The sequence below is a fragment of the Vanellus vanellus genome (genome assembly GCF_965231255.1).
Source record: "Vanellus vanellus genome assembly, contig: HAP1_SCAFFOLD_63, whole genome shotgun sequence".
In the NCBI taxonomy this organism is placed as follows: Eukaryota; Metazoa; Chordata; class Aves; order Charadriiformes; family Charadriidae; genus Vanellus; species Vanellus vanellus.
The window spans coordinates 969,659-989,380 of NW_028127298.1; the positions used below are offsets into that span (position 1 = coordinate 969,659).

Consider the following 19,722-nt stretch of genomic DNA (forward strand, 5'->3'; position numbering starts at 1 on the left):
AGTGGGAGACTCCCCCACCTCTCTGGGCAGCTGTGCCAGCGCTCTGCCGCCCGCCTTGCCCATAAATTTGCTCTTCCCGCCAAGCTGAGTGCATGGCGCTGGGATGCTCAGCAAAGATAAACGTGGAGAAAATTCTGCCAACCCCCTTCAGGCTAATCTTGCCGGGGGTCCTGCTGCTTGGTGGGGCTTTACCTGTCGCTGCTTGGCTTTGGGATATCCGCGCTGCTGGTCTTGCCCAGCTGCAGCCGAACGGAGTTTGCAGCAGCAGCTTCCATCATCTCCTGGGACTCCTGACATAAAAAGGGACAAATCAAAGTTCTCTGTCTATGATCGAAGTGGAGATAAACTAAACACCCAGCAAAACCCACGTGCTGCCCTCTCCTTCTGACCTTCTGTTAGCGCAGCCGGGGAAAGACCTTTCACTCCAAACATTTTGGGGGGGGTTAAAACCATCCTTACGAGCAAATCTTTCCATCATAATTATAATGTTGATTATAAATGGCACCTTTAAAAATTATACCGCTATTCAAGTGTTAAGCACACTGCTAATTTAAAAACAAGGTTATGATGCGGGATCCAGGCTGTCAGGATCTCTTTCTATTGAGTTCGGATCTTCCCCCAACATTTCAAAAGAAGCTGTGACGGAAAGAGGCAATCTCAGAGCCCGAGGGAGACATCCACCCCCGAGCACCCAGCAAGCATCACCTCTTCTTCTTTGGCTTCATTTTTGGCATCGGACAACTTCTTCCTGCTTTCTGGCATAAGGTCATCCAAAAAGCTGAGCTCCCGCTTTGAGAAGCAGAAGTCCATCGCTTTCCGGACAAACACGAGAGCCAAAACCTTCACAAAATAAGAAGGAAGAGGGGGTTGAGGTGTGAGATGATGCTACGTCTCACTCCGACGCTGCAAACGTCCCGCTGCCAAGCGGCACCGGCTCTTACCATCATGGGAAAGATGATGGCAGCACGGGACACCTTGATGGCCCAGAGCAGGACGAGGCAGATGAGCTGGATCACGGTGAAGAAATGCACCTTCCGCAAGGGAACGTGCCGCAGGTAGATGAAATCCGGCTGGTGTTTTGCCGGCATCCAAAAGAGCTTCAAGCGATCGAAGAACTGCAAAATAAAAGCGGAAAAGTTACCCCTTGGGGCTGCGGAAAGTTTCCGGCCCTGTTGGCACGTGGAAGGAGTTTTCAGGATCTCGCGTGCAGTGAGAAATCCTGGATCCCATTTTGTTCCTCCCAGGAGCAGCACCCGTTTTCCCTTTGCTCCATCTATAAACCAGTGTGTCCATGAGAGCTGCCCACCAAATTGCAATTATTCCACGTCCTTCTATTATAGAATCACAGAAGGGTTTAGGTTGGAAGGGACCTCGAAGATCATCCAGTCCCACCCCCTGCCCTGGGCAGGGACACCTCCCACCAGCCCAGGTTGCTCCAAGCCCCGTCCAACCTGGCCTTGAACACCTCCAGGGATGGGGCAGCCACAGATTCTCAGGGCAACCTGCGCTGGTGCCTCACCACCCTCACAGGGAAAAATTTCTCCCTGATATCTCATCTCAATCTGCCCTCTGTCAGTGTCAAACCATCCCCCCTCGTCCCATTGCTCCCCTCCCTCATCTAGAGTCCCTCCCCAACTCTCCTGGAGCCCCTTTAGGCACTGGCAGGGGCTCTGAGGACTCCCCGGAGCCTTCTCTTCTCCGGTATGAACCCCCCACCTCTCCCAGACTGTCCTCCCAGCAGAGGGGCTCCAGCCCTCCCAGCAGCTTCAGGGCCTCCTCTGGCCCCGCTCCAGCAGGTCCATGGCTCTCCTGTGCTGCGGCCCCCGAGCTGGAGGCAGCACTGCAGGGGGTCTCCCCAGAGCAGAGCACAGCAGAGGGCACAATCCCCCCTCGCCCTGCCGGACACACTGCTGATGCAGCCCAGGATGCGGTCGGCCTTCTGGGCTGCGATCGCGCATTGCCGGCTCACGGTGAGCTTCTCATCAGTCCGCACCCCCAGGTCCTCCTCAGACCATCTCACCCCCCCTCCCTGTTCTTCTATAAAAATATATTTTTAATATATTCTATTCTTCTGTTTGTTATTTGCCATTTCTCAGCCCACTGAATCCCCCAGTGAGGATTCCCACCGGCAGTAGAAATCGCCTTCGCTTTGCACTGAATTCCCCCATTTTCACCACACCAAACACTGCCCTGTCCCAAACCGTGATGCAGAGCGCGCTGAACTTGCCTGGTCCTCCCGCCCTACGTACCTCCTGTGCCCCCACCAATCTTTTCCTTATACAAAATACTTTCACTGCCTGCTTTTGGGGAGGTTTTCTCCCACACCACTGCTTTTTTCCTGCTTCTCTGGAGATGACACAGCAGGGAGCTGCACGCTGTAAGAGTCCGTACCTGAATCCCTCTGAGCGACGACACGCCCATGTAGAGAAAGACACCGTAAAGCACAGGCATGGGTATAAACTGGGAAATTAAAAAAAAAAAAAAAGAATGCAATAATTTATTTTTTTAATTGCTTTTTCAGTATTACTGCTCTCTTCTAGAGGCACTGCCTAAAATTGCCTAAAGCTTTCCAGTTTCCACAGGGTTAGAGATGTTTCAGCTCTCAACCCGTAGAGGTTTTGTGCGTGCGAGTGAGTGAGTGTATGCTCTGCTTTAGGCAGAGCATTTAGTTACGTTTCATTAGAATAATCTAATAAATTTTTAGTTACGTTTCATTAGAATACTCCTGTTTTCCTGAAAGGTTGGAGGAAAATAGGTCATTTCACCCATGAAACTGTACGCCACGTTCTGTGACGGCAGAAGAACATTTCTACACATTTTTGTGGCAACACGCAAAAGCGAAGTTCCTCCTTTTAGCCTAGAGCTGCGGTGACTTTGTGGGAGGAGCACACAAGGAAGCCCACGGGGATGATTTTGGTGTGTTTAGCTACTGGGAAAGGCTGTTGGGAGGCATTTGGGGGAGTCAATTGCATCCCATAAGGTGCTGCCTGCTTGAAAGACAGCAGTGTACTGGTCTGAATCCGCTTTGTCGTAACCCATAAACACAGGTGGGCCTGAGAGACACCTGGGAATTAAAGCAGTTGTCCTGCTCGCTTGCCTCGAGGACACCAAACTGGTGGAAAGGGTAACTGAGGCTGGTTCCCACCATGGGCCAAGCCTCAAGGTTTGGGATCGCCTCCTCCTCTGCTCCACACCTACTCAGGCCTGGAGGGAGGGGATGGTTTTTGTCAAACCTGCAAAAAGCTCACGCTTGTTGGGCGTTTTGCATTTTCCTCTTACCTTTAACACCGAAGTGAAGAAGACAGAGCAGCCCATGAGCACAAAGATCATCAAGCCGGTGACTCTCTGCTCTCGTATCCCCAGAAACTTGGGTTGTTCTCCTGGAGCTGAGCAGCCAGACTCCACTTTGAGGCTATTGACGTGGGTGATGGACAGGACAGTCGCAGCCACAAACCAGGGCAGCCCCATCACGGAGCACACCCCGAGCATCACGGCCACCATGAAAAGGTCCAGGTGGTACCCGCATCCTTTCTGTGGGCAGCAAAACAAGGAACAGAGCATCCCACAGCACAAGAGCGAGGACAACGTCGCGACTCAGACTCAAACCCTACTTGGGCGCAAGTCACCCTCTTGAAAATTTAAGAGAAGAATTGGCAAAAATAAGGATGGATCCGGTCTTTGCGCAAGCACCTTGCATGAAAATCTGGCAGGAGTTCAGACCAAGTGGATTTGGGAGGTTTGTGCAATAGCTACTTCTCAAACAAACACACAAACAAACAGACTATTTTCATTCATAAAGAAATTTCTACTGCTTGTAAGCAAGATGTGACCCCGAGTTATCCCTGGCAGTGCGTCAAAACAGTTCGTTCCCCCAGCTCCTGCTGGCGTTTTGAAACAAAAACACGCTTCTATAGTGCTCGAAAATTAATTTGCTCCTCCAAAAGATTGCTCATCTGAACTGCCCTCGTTTGCTCCCTGTGACATCACTAATCCAGCAGAGCATCCTGCCACACAGCCTGACATTGTCCCAAACCAACGCCTTCACAAAGCACTTGGCATAGGAGCTTCTCCCCACACCTGCAGCCCAGAGTGGGGTGGGGATGGGGTCAGCTCTTGCAGCCCCTTACCTTCAGCTTGTGCTCCTTCCTGTTGACAATGACAGCCGTGATCTGCTGGTCCATGAATATCAAGATGGTGCAGAGCAGAGCTGGGATGGGCGCGGCCAACACCGTCCACCAAGGGTTGGGCCCTATGGGGTTGACCAACCACCCGCGGTCGTCTCTGGTAGGCTGCAACAAAGCCAAAACACACATCAGGATCAACTCCCAGCCCAGCCACTTCACTGGCTTTGATTTTCCTCTCCATCGCTGTGCCGCCTCATCTCCTGGCCCTGCCTTCATGTCACCCTCTCCTACGGGGTTCAGCAGTGCCAGCGTCCTTGTCGCAAGCACCTATACATACTTCTGTAGGTATCAAGTTTTGGGGCTGGCTTCCTCTTTCCAGAAGGAAACAATGCACTCGGAGGTGGAAGAGGAGATGGTAACACCACCAGCATCTCCAGACTCAGCCCTGTCCTGTCCCAGCATCACCTTGTGGCATCCCCAAGGGCTGAAAGCAGCTCCACACCAAAACACCACATTACCTTGAACATGTGGGGGACGTGGAGCTTCGGCGATGGGATCCCAACCAGGAAGTCAACGAGCACCATGACGACAATGGTGAGGAAGACACCAAAGTCACTTACTGCAGACCGTACCTGGGGCAAGAAAGCAGAGCTGAAAGGGACAGCACAAACGGGGCCATACCGTGAGATGGAAAAGTTAAAGACATCAACAGCATTAAGGCTGGTAAACACATTCCCACCACTCTGAGAAGATGCAGCCAAATCCCTCGGTTAGATGCTGTTGCTGTGTTTGTACCTGCGAGATCTGGTGTCAGGCAATAAAATAAGTTTAATTAGGTGGAAAAGGGTGGTTTAAATTCAAACCTTAAAAAAAAAGCCAATAAATATTAAAAAATAAGGAAACAGACGTCTGCCTCTACAGCTGCACTCACAGCTACAATGGGAATAAGGCACTGAGGCATCATTTGCTCCTCAAAAGGAAGAAACAGTGTCTTTTGTGTCTTTTTCTATGGCAGCTCCTCATTTGAATCAACTTTCCCCTTGGGCACACAAGGTGAAAAAAAAACACAAACAAAAAAACAACAAACAACCAGCTTTGGAAGACCCGATTTCCCACTGCCTGGGCAAAAAAACGCTCCGGGGCAGGTCGCGGGGCAGGTGGGAAACGCTACGATCGTTTTGCACTCCTGGAAATGAGTGAGGGACATCCAAGTTTGGCCTTCAAGGTCCAATATTTCCCAGTTTGACCAAGTGGTGGCAAACACTGCTTAGTGCTCCGGGAAAGCCATTTTGGGAAATGAGTGTGGAGGCTGCTGCTGGCCACCGTCTTCTACCTACTCTGGTCGGGAAGTAGCGGCTGGTTTTAAACTTCTTCAATAAGCCCGACAGGACAAAGGTGGAGAAGAAGAGGATGCAGCACCAGAAGAGGACATCGGGCGTGTAGGGGCCATCGTGTCCACAGGCAGGTCCACGAAACTCTCCATGCAAATACCGACATTCCTGGGGAAACAGAGCATCAGGACACAAAGGTAGTGCACATGCGGCAAGGAAACCTCGGATAACTAGGGGGTTTGGAGGATCTTGCTCCAAGATCTGTGACCTCGGGACTGCTGCAGCTAGCGGAGATTTATATTTAACGATCAACAGCAGCTGAATAAGTGACACATGGAACTACACAGACAGCGGAGAGAGGAGATGTGATGGGACACTGTACCACAGACCTATGGCACATCCTCTGCTTGAACAGCAGGTAACCGTGGCTGAAGAAGACACCAGAGGGGAAGGAAACACTGGGAACTCTTGGGGAGAGTGAAAGAGGGAACGGGGAAGGAGGGCTAAGACAACAGTGACAGGAAAGGAGAAGAGACAAATTGTCCCTTCCCAGGGGCGGGCTCACAGGACACAGCCAAGGGGGGTGAAGATGTCCATAAGAGCGTCCCACCCTGTGCCTGAGCTCTGCTTCCAGCAACAACAGCCCAAGGGTCTGCTCAGACATGCAAGTTTATGCACGTACCTTCAGACAGCGCTGAGTAAGAAAGCAAGGCCTGGAGTTACTAGGAACCAATTAAGGAAGCTAATTATGGCCTTCAAGCATGAACTGAAGTCCTCCAACTTCTCCAATAACCAAAGCACCCACTGAACCTTGCTCCCAGACAGAACCGCTGTCCTGAGGATGACAGTTATTGCCCACCATGTCGGGGATGAGGTGGAGAGGTGGACTCTCCTTCCCAGGCCCAAGGAGGTTAAACACACTGAAGTAATGACTTTTCAGAGCAGCACTGGCACAAGTTGAAGCCCACCATCACCTGAAGGGCTCTGAGCTTTGCACCAGGCCAGTGCCCCTGGACCCCGCGGTCGCGGCACGAGGAAGCAGTGACTCGGGGCACTTACAGTCACCGTGAGGTTCTCCCAGGTGATGCCAGACACATTGATCTTGTTGCTCTCCCAGAACTGCAGGGTTCCGTTGCTGGGATGGGTCGGTGCCTCACACTTACAGCTGGGAGGAGAGAAGCCAAGACAGGGGTGAGGGGAAGGCGATGGAGGTGCAGCCCTGAGCTCCTGCCAAGGGGCAGCGGTGTTTTAGGAGGAAGAAACCCACTAGGAGATGGTGAGGAAGTCCAGCTTGCTGTGCGTGTGCACAGGGTAGGTCACTCGCAAGTGACTCAGCTTCTCCAGAGCCTCATAGATGAAGATGATGCAGATGAGGGAGGCGAAGGCTTCTTCGGTGAAGCGGGTGATGTAGCACACCAAAGAGCTAGCATCGGTGGCCACCAGCACTATGCAGAAGAAGGCGGTCCACAGACCAATGCATGCCCGGAGAGAGAGATAGGAGAGTGCGTAGTCCCTGGGAAAGCAAAAGAAAACGCAGGGTGGAGAGGGCAGCAAGAGACTCCAAGCCGTGCCTTCCTTCCGGGAAAGTCGGCAGCAATTCAGGAGCGCGTCAAGGCTGCGGATGGTAAATGCAGTTTCCGGTCCTACCACAGACAGCCTCGGGGCTGCGGCGCAGGGTGTGGGCCCGCAGGAGGAGAGGCTAATTATTTAATTATCCTTATTTAACAATTACCTTGTGTTAATGCCTCGGAGGCTAATTGAGGTCAGGTCCCTGTTGTGGAAGGTGGTGTTCTCCCACATCACCCCGATGCCCTAACAGCAAAACCTGCTGGGTTTGCCCCCAGTCACCTGCTGCCAGCAAGTTGGGGCTTCATAATAAATTTAATTGCAATAAGGGGGTTAATCTCCCATCACAGTTGCCACAACAAAAAGACTGTCATGGAAAATATCCATTTTGCCTGAAAAGCTCCTGCTTTCTCAAAAATCATCAAAACATTGGACCAGAAAACTCTTTGGATATGTGGGTAAAATATATATCCACTTCCAGCAAAAATCATGCAAAAAAGTGCCCGAGTTTGTACTGAGAGGAAAGCAAATCTTCCCTCATTCCCAAACCAGAGTCATTTGTCTCATCTTCCCTGTGCAGCCCATCTCGGGCATCCACATCCTTGTGGTTTCTCCTCCTGCTCTTTCACTTTAACCCTAAAAGCTCCGAACCACCCATCCATCCTTCAGAGACCGAGGGCTCCTGCACCGTCACATACTAAAGCAGCAGCGCATGATCTTCTGTGACACAGAAGACAACTTAAATCTACCAACTACCACTAAGAAAAACATCCTTTCTCCATCCCTGACTTCTTCCAAAGGCGCTCGCAGCACCTGGCCGCAGCAGCCAGCCTTACTTGCAGAACTTGTAGAGGATCTTCTCGAACACGAGGACGGGGCCGGTGCTGCCGAGGATGGTGAGAGGTTGGCCAGCAAAGAGGGAATACACCACGCCGGTCATGGATGCGCCCAGCAGCGACTCCATGGCACTCTGTCCGGGGAAGAGAGGCAGCAGCGAGTAATTAAGTCATTAGAGGGAAAAAAACAAGTGCAAATTCACTGCAGCAAGGACTTTTGCATGAGTGTTGTCCTCCCCTGTGCCACCCAACAGAGAGAGGTGCTCACTATGTGGCCGTTGGTCGCCTCCCCCAGCAGTCCCCCGAAGGTGATGATGGGGGACATGCAGGCACAGTAGAGGAAGAGAAAGGACGCCAGACACTGCAGGCTCAGACCATCCCGAAAGTCACTCCAGAACCAGGGGGCTTTTCGCTTCACATCCCGGATCAAACCTCCAAAGAGCCTGGAGGAAGGAAAAAAAAAAACCAAACCATTTTCGTGGAAGACAGCGTTAAGTTTTCTTGGCTGAGGAAGGACAATCGCAAGCACAGAGTAACTTCCATTGCTAAAAAGAAGTCTCCTTCTCCCATTTTAGCCCCAGTAGAAACTGAGGCATATGAAAAAACCCTCCAACAAAAAGAAAAGGAGACCAAACCTGAGAGCCCGTCCCCTCTTATTGCAACAGTCCCTCACTTTGAGAAGCAGCAGAGCTCTACCTGGAGGTACTTACACATCTGCTTCCACCCCAAAGCAAGAAAACCTGTGTGCAACCATGCTGCGGCTCAGCCCAGCTGCCCAAATCTCCCACCCGCCCAGCCCAGGGGACCAAGCTGGGAACCTGGAGCCCCTTCACTGACCCAGTTAACCCCAAAACTCTGCTAGAAGGGAGGTGTGCGCTCAGATTTTAGGGGCAAACAGAAAAACACCCCACCAAACTATTTCAGTTCACACCTTCCTGTCCGCTCCAGTTCAGGACCGCTGTGTTTCTCCGGCTTGCTGTGAGAAGCGCTGTTATCAAGACCTTCTGGCACCTTCCTTTTTTCCTGTTAAAATGGAAATAAGATAAAGATATGTCTTTGCAGCCACTGGCTTGTTTTGCTTTTTGGGCTGGGTACATGACCTGTGAATTTGGGCCCCTGAGCAGCACCCCCAGCCATGCTGCCCTCCTGCCCGTCCCCATTGTGCCTCCTTCTGCCGCAGCACCCACCTGCGAAGGGACGTTTTTCGGGGGCTCAATTCGTATGGAGGGATCCCACTCTCCTGGCGGCAAAACCATGACCTGATCCAGAAACTCATCGATGCCAGCCACCAGGTCAGCCCGGTTCTTGGCTTTATAGGCAACATCGTGGAAAACCTGCCGTAGGAGACAACCTGGTGAGAGCATGACCCATCTCGGATGTCCTAACCAGTGCAATAAGCTCTTGGCTAAATGCAAGGTCATTTCCCCCAAATCGCCTGTTGGAAGTGGCAGGAAATATTCCCCCCAAAGCAAAAATCTGTGCATCACAGTATTTGTAACCATCTCCACCAGGCTCCCGTCCCCCATGGCACACCACAGCCTTCTGCTTCAAGAGGAGAAGTTTCACTGGCCCTGGCAATGCCACCACTGGGGACAGCGTGCTGGGGACCCTGGGGAGAAGGATGAGGCGCGGGCTGCAGCCCAGGTGGGATTTTAGCCTCCTGCAGGCAGCTAAGAGGGACAGCAAACCCTCTTCCTCACTACTACAGAGACAGGGAGAGGTGAAGAAAGCCCAAAAAAATGACCCGGAGATATCTCTTATCTCGTCACACCTCATCCGTCATGATAGTAGCCATGGACCTGCCGATCTCGTGGTACTGATGGGCTTTTCCTCCTGGTCCAAGCAAAACAAACAGGAACCTAGGCAAGAAAACCAAAATGAGAGAGAAGAACATGGCCTCACTCAAAGGGCACCCAAGGAAATCCCTGGGAGCTCCCACCCCAGAGCGTGGCTCCAGGGGGGACGTGTAGGCTCACCGACTCCGGTGATGAATTTGAAACGCATCAAAACCAAATGCAAATTTGAGTTTGGGGCCAACTTTCATTAAAATTGGCCAATGGGTTTAAAAGCTCCAGCAGGGAAGGGAGAAATGAAAGCACGGAGATGTGGGTGGGAGAAACGTGCTTGCTCCCACTGGCCGTGTTCCCCTGGGACGCCCAACTGATGCGTGCAATTTGGTGGTTTGTTGTGGTGTTTTTTTTTAAATACAAACTTTGCGCTTCTCATTCAGACCTCGTTGGGATGGGAACTTCCGTCATGCCCGAGAGGAGGACAGCTGGGCTCAGGCGGACAAATGCCACGATGGGCTGGCGAAGGAAATCCAGCTCTCCTATGAGCACGTTGCACGCTTCAGCCCCGGTGGGAATTTTCTTCATGAAGCGCAGCTCAGCCTGGGCATGACAAAGGATTTTCAGGCCATTACCCCAAAAGCAAAGCGCACCACACTCTGCAGAACACTCTGCAGCCAAGTTTGCAAGAGCAAATCTGGCCCTAAAGGTGTAAGAAAGCTATGAGTGTCTCACCTTGCTTAGGTCCATTGCATTGGTGTCACGGTTCACCCCATTTTTAGCTTCTGCAGTGGTGGGAGATGGGTGAGGAGTGAGTGTTTGGGTTGGAAGGAGAAAGAAAGACACTCAGAAAGAAAAGCAAGGAGCAATCGGGACACTTCTCCTTTGCCAGGAGAAGTCTAATGGGGCCAAAGCCCTGCAGAAACCTTCACCTGGTGCCAAAGCCTGGCAGAAACCCTCATCGGGTACCAAACCCTGCAGGAACCCTCACCTGGCTTGTCGAGGGGATGCACGTCTAACTGCTTCTTGCTCATGTCAGGAAACGAGCAGACGATGGGGAGAAGGTTGTTTCTTTTCTTCTCGTTCTGATGGTGATGTTTCTTCAAAAGCACTTCTCGAACTTTCTCCCGCGTGCACTCATCAAACCCCGCGGACTGCTCTTGCTGGCCCAGGATCATATCTGGAGATGGCAACAGGAAACGAAGCCGTCAGAGCAGAAAGTCCCCAAGCCCCGACCCCTCAAGCCCCCGGCGAAGGCTGCGACACGCAGGATACCCTAACGCAGGCTCAGCCTTGCTTAGCAAGACGTTTTAATGCAGTTCAGCCTTTGCAGCAAAAGGAAGAATTCTCTTTTGCTAAAAGCCATCATCAAAGTGCTTATTCATCACTCCGCTCAGATAATTATTCCCCATCCTAGATAATGACATTTTTTTGCCCGATCTGGCGTTTCTAGACAGACTCTCTAGACTCGACACATTTCAACAAATTATAAGCAATCTCTAGCACAGACTTTCCCAGAGTTTCCTTTGCCCATCAACTGCAATTTGCCAAACACAGGGAGAAACGTGCTAAGAACGGCTCCGACTTCTCCAGCTCTTGCAAGGGCTGAATGGAGACCTGCCAGTCAAAGATAATTTCTCCAAAGCCGCTTTTTCAATTAACTTCAATTATCTTCCCCACAGAAATATGCTGCTTGGTCACCTGCCAGATAAACTCTGCCTTTAAAGCTCTTAAATCCTGGATGTTAAGGCAATAGGAAAAAAACAAAACAAAGAATGGGAGGAAACAGCTTGTAGTAAGTAGCTTATTTAAGGAGGTTCAGCTCTTACGCAGACTCCGTGTTTCTGAGAGCAGCCTGCCAAGCCCTGACACTCCTTTCTGGCCAGAGAATATTCTCTAATCGCCTCTCTGACCCCACAAATTGCTTTCAAAAGGCTCCCATACTGGGAGAAAAAGCTGATGTGACTGTTGTACACCCAGTCTACATCCAAAAAGCAACCCACGATTTAAAAACACCGCGCGACTTCTGGAAAAGGATGTGCCATTGGGGCAGGGTTTGATACGGGAGTGAAGGGCACCGCGGCAAATTGAGCTCAGCCGTTCCCGGCGGGACGCAGCGTGCTCAGTACCTGCGATCTCTTCGATGCTGTTGGCACAAACGTCCAGCAGCACCATCCCGTTGCTGATGCAGCTCCGCAGCTCAAAGAGGCTGTGCAAGGACAGCGTGGCCACGTAGGGCTTGCTCCAGCGCTCGCCGCCATCTTCCACGTCCTCCTCAAACTTCAGCCACCTGCGGACATTGGGCACGATCAGCCCCGTTGCAAGAAAACAGCCTCAGCTCTGCAACCCCTTCGGTGCAGCTACGGGGCGGCAAGAGGAGAAGGCTCCGCGCATCGGCACCTGCAGCTGCAAAAGCTTCACGTCCCGGAGAGCGGAAGGCAGAGCCCATGGCCGCCACCGCAGCCGGCGGCAGGGATTTACCTTGCCGTTTCCTTCCACTCGGCATCTTCACCCGCCTTCAGGAAGATCTCATCCAGCTCAGTGAACAAGTGGTGGGGAACATGCTGCTCGTCCTCCTCGGTGCTGAGGATGAACTGCACCCGCTGGGATGGGGTGTCTGGGGGCAGAAGATAAATCCCGTTACCACACCTGCATTCGACCCGTCACGCTCACACACAAAGTGGCCATCGATCGGCACCAGTTCAGCCCTAAATATTGGGCTAGCCCCTCTCCCCCGGGTCTGGCCAGGCTTGCACAGAGCCACGGAGAAGCAGAAGCATCTATTGCACCTCTGCATAAGGACGGGCCACTTTCCTTCCCCACGTTTCCATTTTTAAAGGCAGGATCCCTCTACGGAAGACCAGCCTCAATCCATTATGCCTTCAACTGCCTCCCAAATAATGCCACTTTCCCTCAGAAGAACAGCAAACCACACAAATCAGCCACACAGACCTGCTTGCAGAGGACCCCGGCACCCACGCAGCCCCGAGAAGGCTCGTGAACACTGCGGCGGGACTTACAGTGGTAGCCCTGCTCCATTGGGGCACAGTCCTTCTCCCGTTCCTTCTTCCGATGCTTCTGGCGGTGGGGTCGGTGGTGCCGGTGGCGCCGGTGGCTTTGCCTCACCAGCGGCATCCGCACGCCCACGGACAGGGTGCGGTGGCCTGCGAAAAAAGCAGTGTTCGCATCACTCTCGATATTGCGGAGACGGTTGACGCCGCTGCCACGATTAAACCAGCGCATCCATCCCAGGAGGAAACACCAACTTCTCTTCATTTTAGTTTCACTGCATCCCTGAATGTCAGAGACACCCTTTTTTCCAAGCCTGTTTTACTCTAACTTTGCAACAACAGAGCAACAACAAGCGATGGCTCCGGGTCACCTAAAAGTGCCCTGAAAATATCAACCCTTGTCTAAAATTCCAGCTTTGGCTGGACAACACTCAGACCTGCTCATTAAGCAGCGACAGAAGGTAATTATTTTTAAAATCTTTGTATGGCACAAGGCAACAAGAGGAGATCCAATCAGTCCTGTGATAATGAAGTCTGGAACAAAAAAAAAAGAAAATCACAGCCCTGTGTCTGCAGCCATCAAATTATTCTCCTGACCTCTCCAAGCCAAGAGCAGCCTCTGAGAAAATAAGCTGGGAACTACCAAGCTCTGTGGCCAACGCTCACACCGCAGATGCCATGGGGGCTTTTTCCCCTCTGTCTAAAAGCCATAATATTAAAACAATGTGAAAATAACTGTGCTTGTTTATTTAGAAGCACGCCACGTTTCGCTGCAGGTGATGCATACGCTGAGCACAGGACGCGGCAGGGACTTAGCGCGATGGAAAAACGCGTGGGGCTGGTGGCACCTCTCCCGACTCACCTTCCAGCTCCTCCTTCTCATAGTGAATAGTGACAGCGGTGCTCGTTCTTCCCTGGTCAATCACCGCCTCCTCGTCGTGTCTCTGTTTAGTGAGGAGAAGAAGGTACAAGTTGGGGCCGGGTGAGGAGAGCTCCCTTACGTCCTCCCAGTCATCACCCATCCCTGCGCCACGCGAGCCCAAGAGCATCACAACTCTGTGTGTCTCCTCCTCCAGGCACAGCCCTAAAAACGCAGACTTGGAGGTTTTTATTCCCATACCCAAATAAAACCACCTGTAATGTCACCTGTATTGTATATACCGTGAGTCTGGAAGGATTTACTAAAAGGGGAGACAGTTGAGTGTTTCAAACCAAAACCAAACCTCCTGCTTCGTTCTTGTGGTTCCTTTCGAAAAATTAAAATTAAAAAAGGGATTTCCAAACTGGGGGTGGAGTGGGGTGGGGTGGGGGAACCCAACCCCACACTTTTGAGCACAGCCAGTTTCATTCTCCAAACGTGATACCTGCAGGACTCACTAGATGGCACTTGGCCACAGGACATGGCCACCACCAACCTCCAAAGGCCCTCAAGAACCTGCAAGGGTGAAGCTTCGACTTCAGCCCAACCAGGCTCGGGCTTCTCTTGCTGCAAGCCTGCTTTCCACACAAAACTGCGTTTTTCTCCTCAAAAGAAAAGCCAAGGGCTGAGAGCTAATGCCCTCCTTGGCTGAAATACCACTGCCAGCGCTGCACAAAGAGCATCTGTGCCTTAAAAGCCAAAGGAGTACTACAGGAGTTCTCTTCTCCCCTTGCCCCCTGGGCTGGGGAAGGGCATCACCGGGATCACCACGCTCAAAGAAATAAAAACCCAGCCACGTCTCACACTCGAGTCGCAACTGCAACTTTCAAAGGGCCTCCAGGAAACCCTTCTCTTTAGAGAAGAGCAAAATACCGGAAACCTGCTTTTTATCCCCCAAATCCCTGCTTCGACTGAATGGCATCACCTGCTGCCGCGCAGCAGCGACACTTGGGAAGGTCACACCTCCTGCTCACCAGTTAATTTAATGAGCAAAAGGAACAAACGTTCCCATCTGGGAATGAGCTTTTTCTGGCCCCCGAGTACTAATTTCAAAGCTGACTTGTTGCGACCTCCCCGCCAGCTCCCGGCACTCGCCCGCGTCACCTGGCAGCCGGATTATGACACGCCTGTGGCTTTCCTGTCCTCTCTCCCACGCTGACCTCCGCCACCCTCCATCCCTTCTTAGCAATGCGTCTACTCCCCTCCAGATTTACCGGAAAAAAACCTCAAAAACCCAAACCCCATCCTCAGAAAAGGCACGGGACAAAAGGGGCTTAATCAAATCGCTTTAAATGGCAATTTTAGTAAAATCATTACTTAAATAAAACACCGATTTGAATTAAATTGCAATTTAAGTAAAATCGCCACCGAAGTAAAACCCCAATTTGAATTAAATCACTATTTAAATTAAATCGCAACTTAGATACAATCACAATTGAAATAAAATTGCAATTTAAATACAACAGCGAGCTTGAGTGTGTTACAGGGGTGTCAGAGTGGGAATAAACGGAGCGATTTGGGCATCACAGCTCCCCAAATCCCCCCCGAGCGACATGGGGAAAGTCTGCTTCTCTCTCAGAAACCATTTTGGCTCTGTGCTCCCACCCACGATGCTAAACCTGCCCCCGGCAGGGCACAAAGCATCGTCCCCCCGCATCCTTCCCTGCTCTGGCGACATGCCAGTGGGATTTTGGGAAGTCTCCCCCCCTTTTTGGGGGATGCGCAGACCCTCGGCACAGCCCTCCCACCTGTAACTCTTCCAGAAGTGTCATTTTGGGACCCTCCTCCTGCTTCATCCTCAAGTCGGTCACCGGTTTTGGGGGATAACTGAGCCTCCAGATCAATCAGAGGACCAAACCCTCCGACTGCAGCCCAGTGACTCCCAGTCTGCACCATCTCCAGCACATAAACAGCGACCGTTGCTGGGATCGGAATGTTCAGGGTGACCCCGGCAGTTATTTAAAGCCATACACCCCAATACTGATCCCGCTTGGAAAACTTAGCGGATGGGGAGAAACCTGCTCTGTTTTGAGGAAAAACTATCCAGAATAGAGAAAAGGGGTGGAAACGCTGCATCTCGGCAGGGCAAAAGGTTACACAGTGTTTGGGTGTATTTGAAAGCCCAAACTGCCAAAAGACCACGTGAGGCACAAACCATTGGGGAAATGCCCGTTATGGGGCAGCCCTGATTTTCATCAACATTTCCTGCATCAAATCAGGGTGTTTCAGGGAGGTCTCCCTTCGGCACAGCCTCCGTCCCTTCGCGGCTTCCATAAACCCTCGTTAGCCAGACCAAGTCCTACGCCGTACGGAAATGGCCAGAGAAGCCCCATGTTTTACTCTCCTCGCTTCCGCCAGCTATCTCCAGCCCTACCTTATTTTCCAAGCGGAGCTAATCCCTCATTTCCAGCCTACAGATTCATTTGCTGTCATGAACTTCCTCCCCAGCGCTGCTCAGCACAAAGGTTGACGGCCCCGGCTCGCCCTGAAAGGTGACATGGGATGTAAAAGAACACAGCGAAGGAGGGTGACAACGAGGTCTAATCCGTTAAAATCCCATCGGGATCCAAGCTCAGATCTCTGCTGCTTTTTTATTATTTAGTATTAAAGCTTCAGGCGCAAAGACAGGAGAAAGAAGCCAAGTGGGTCCGTGGCAAGATGCTCCGAGCATCCCATCGCCCTTCCCCAGTTGTTGCAGCATCCCCGAAATCGCAGCAAACCTCGCACAGAGATGCCACCAAAGGAAACGGTGCCACTCAAAACCCTCTTTTTCCCGATTAAGCCACTCAAATGGACTCAGAAAGGTTATTTCATTGAGGAAATGGCTGGAGGATTTAAGGATTTAATAAGTCTATGGGATCTGTGGATGCGTGGGCTTGGGATGGGACGGAGCAGGACAGAGAGATGCCTCCAGAAAGCGAATTATCCCATCCCAGGATGGGTAACAGCACTCACAGACGTTTCGCCTTCCCTCTTTGTCCTTCGCCACCGCTGCCAGGCGCCTGGAAAACATCAAATCATCGAAACGGGGCTGGGAAAGGGGATGGCGAGCTCACTTTTGAGTTTCGGAGCAGAGGGTGTTGTTCCATCTCAAGAAAACTTCTCCAAATTATTATTTTGCTGCAGGGTTTTTTTTGTCCCAGCAGGAGAGAGAGGGACTTTTGACTGTCCTGCCTCAGTTTACCTGTCTCAGTGCAACTCTTCCAGTTAGAAAGAAAAATCTTTCCCTGGGGAAGCTTTGGTGTAATTGAGGATAAGGAAAAGCACAAAGCAGAGGTTCAGGTCCGGCTTTGAGTCCTCCCGGTGCCGGGGGAGGCCAAAAGCATCGCACGAGCAGGCAAACTTCCCACCTCGGCCCCCTCATCCCGTCACACACAAGCTGGACTGGCCACCAGCAGCAGGAGGGAGGATTAATGTAATTAATCTCGCACAAAGTGTAATTAAAAACACTGATCCCAGTGTTATAAGGGGATGAGGGGCCAAACTGGGGGAGCTGCTCTGGTGGCGGAGCAGGAGACCCCCCTCCTCGCCCCTCTCCATCTCCATCCTACCCAGACGAAACCACCGGTCCTGTGGCTCCCTCCTTTGCTATCGTGGGGGTCAGCACCATCCCCTGCGGGGACCCCTCCGGCTCCTGAGCCAGGATTTGGGCTGTGACAGGGACTGGACTCGGGAGAGGACACATCTCCAGAGCCCCAAAGTGGGGCTGTGAGGGGGGGACACACACAGGTCACAGATGAGCATCACCAGGACGTGACCATCATCCCTTGCTGGCGGAGACGCAAATTCCTCTCAGTCTTTCACCCGAAAGACTACACGTCACTAAAGAAAGACCGAAAATCTACACGTCACTATCACCTAAGGGGGAAACACTATTAAATACAATACCTTATTCTCTGCTGTTCTTATCTTCTGGGTCTTTCTGGAGCGGGGGCGACCTCGTGGTGGTGGACCCTCCGCAGAGCTCAGGCGCTGCCGAAGGCGAGAGATGGTGGGTGGGGTTTTCTTAGTGGTGGAAAGGGACCTGGTCGCTGGGCTGCACCGGCAGTTGCGCAGTTGCCAACGGGAGGAGGTCACCCTCTGGGCTTCTGCCGGCTTCGCCGCCCTTTGAAGACGTCTCCAGGGCCTTCCGATCCTGCCGTGGGCGATGGTATTTCACATGCGCGTTCCTCCCGTTGACTGTCCCAAACACCCTGGAAGGGAAAAAACAAACGGGGATTTTTAACTCCTTTTTTAAGAAAAAAAAATTTGTTAGACGACGTTTCATTATTTCTAATTTTGTGAGTTTCTTGTGCGTTTTGCTGTGTGGTGCCACACAGTCTCTATCAGTACCCCCGTCTGGGTGGGACCTAGGTGGTTAAACACGGCAGATCATTGGGGATTAAAATAGGAGAATTAACATCACGATGGATTAAAATCGGGTCGGACTGAAACTCGAGTGGCTCTGTGTGGCACGAGCAATGTCGCTTGGCACGAGTGACTGCAGCGCGGGAGCCCTCGGGCCGCAAACCGCAAGAAGGAACTTCAGTGGAACCTTTCTCTCAGCCAAACAAAGGAGAAACGCTGGGATTCTCACCCAAGGAGATGAACTGCCCTGAGCCTGTAATGGAAGGAAAGGGCCTTCAAAGAGAGAGAGAGAAACCGTTGTGGCTGCAGTCAGCGGGAGACGGAGGAGCCCCGAGTGCAGGGGAGACGGGAGGAGGATGGAACTGAGCAGGAACAATCCCGACAGGTTCGTTGCTCCAACAGGCGCAGAGGAAAAGCGGCTATTAAACAAATGGTGGTGACAACACGTGGCCATGTGCGGCATGGGACAGGTGCCCCAACACCTCAGGGAAGAGACCGTGAGGCCTTCAAAGGCACAGGAAAACACAGCGGTTTCAGCTAAAAGTCCAACAAAAGCAGCAGGTGGCGGCGGGACAGGGGGAATCCTCCAGCTGCCCTTAGTTCTGCTCCCCCCCAGACATCTCGGAGAGTTTCCATCTGTTTGAGCCCAAAGCAGTGAGTTTCAAGAAGAAAAAGCGAGCAGCTCACCTTCCACACTGCCCGCAGGGAAACCCAGCTGCATCGCCTGCGCCTCCAACCCCGCGCGGAGCGTCCCCGGGATGGCGGGAGGGACTGCCTGTGCCACGGGGCGTCTTTTCGCTGCTCTTCTGCTTCTTGGTGGGCCCAAGCCGGCGCCTCTTCTTTGGGCTGCAACCAGCCTGTAAACCAGACAGCTTGTGCTCATTTCTCCTGCTCCTCAGCAAGGGGGACAGCTAAAGCGAAAAACTGGCTGGAAACATCCCCAAACGGCCCAGGCAGTGAGGGGTTTATTTGTGTGCTGGGTGGAACGCGTTCTATCAGCCCCAGCCTGCCCCGCTGAGCTCCTCCAAATGCTAAAACAGCCAAAACAATGCTGAAATTCGACGGGGAGGATGGGGTGCAAAGACAGATGGTGAAAGAAAAACCATATTATTTCTACTGTCCTCAGCAGAACAGTAGAATTACAGAGAACTGAAGTGACATGCTTACCCAGTGGCTGCCATCAAAAAAAAACCCTAAATAATATGTATTTCTGTGAACCACATTTCTGCTTCCTGGCAAGGAACATTTTGGCAAGACCCACACAGAGGCGGATCACCGGCAGTTCCTGTGACGGAGCACTGGGACGTCATGAAACATCCCCGAAAATCATCAGAAGCAAGTTTAATGCGAAGGGGATCGTTTCCCAGAGCCCGAGACAATGCGTCCATGGGGCATCTCGCACCCACCCCCGGCAGTTCTCTTACCTTCTCTTCAGCCGCCTCCACCTCATCCGTGCCTCGCTGGAGCCTTTTGGCTGTCTGTCCTGGTCGGGTGGCGCCAAACCTGACGTGTTTTTTCCAGGTGTAGTAATATTCCACACACTGGGCCACGGTCTTCGTCTGAATCTGTCAGGAAAAAAACAGAAGCAATCGATGAGGGAAATACTGCAGGAAAACACTGAAGGCACAGACCCACAACAAATCTATCCAGTGCTCTTTGTCTGTCCCCCCCTCTGTCTGCAGTCCCCACAGCACAATGCACAGGTGAGATCAGGCCGAAAACGAGCCCCCTTCTTCTGAAAGGGCCGTAAAGAAGCCTTGGGAGGGCAGAACTGTACGTTATACGCCGATGGTCAGCGGAA

At 52.1% G+C, this 19,722-nt stretch overlaps 1 protein-coding gene across 1 annotated transcript; it reads right to left on the bottom strand.

Annotated features, from left to right (window-relative positions):
* Positions 1 to 657: 657 nt before the first annotated feature.
* LOC309685364 (electroneutral sodium bicarbonate exchanger 1-like) lies at positions 658 to 17,949 on the bottom strand (the record flags this gene model as incomplete). Its single annotated transcript, XM_082501140.1, has 21 exons — positions 658 to 840; positions 942 to 1,115; positions 2,392 to 2,460; positions 3,280 to 3,531; positions 4,128 to 4,289; positions 4,643 to 4,756; positions 5,462 to 5,623; positions 6,515 to 6,620; positions 6,723 to 6,968; positions 7,858 to 7,991; positions 8,126 to 8,300; positions 8,789 to 8,880; positions 9,045 to 9,191; positions 9,629 to 9,716; positions 10,090 to 10,241; positions 10,691 to 10,824; positions 11,774 to 11,934; positions 12,126 to 12,261; positions 12,665 to 12,808; positions 13,518 to 13,599; positions 17,938 to 17,949. 21 exons carry the CDS (start codon positions 17,947 to 17,949, stop codon positions 658 to 660), a joined length of 2,925 nt encoding a protein of 974 aa, XP_082357266.1.
* Between the last annotated feature and the right edge of the window lie 1,773 nt (positions 17,950 to 19,722).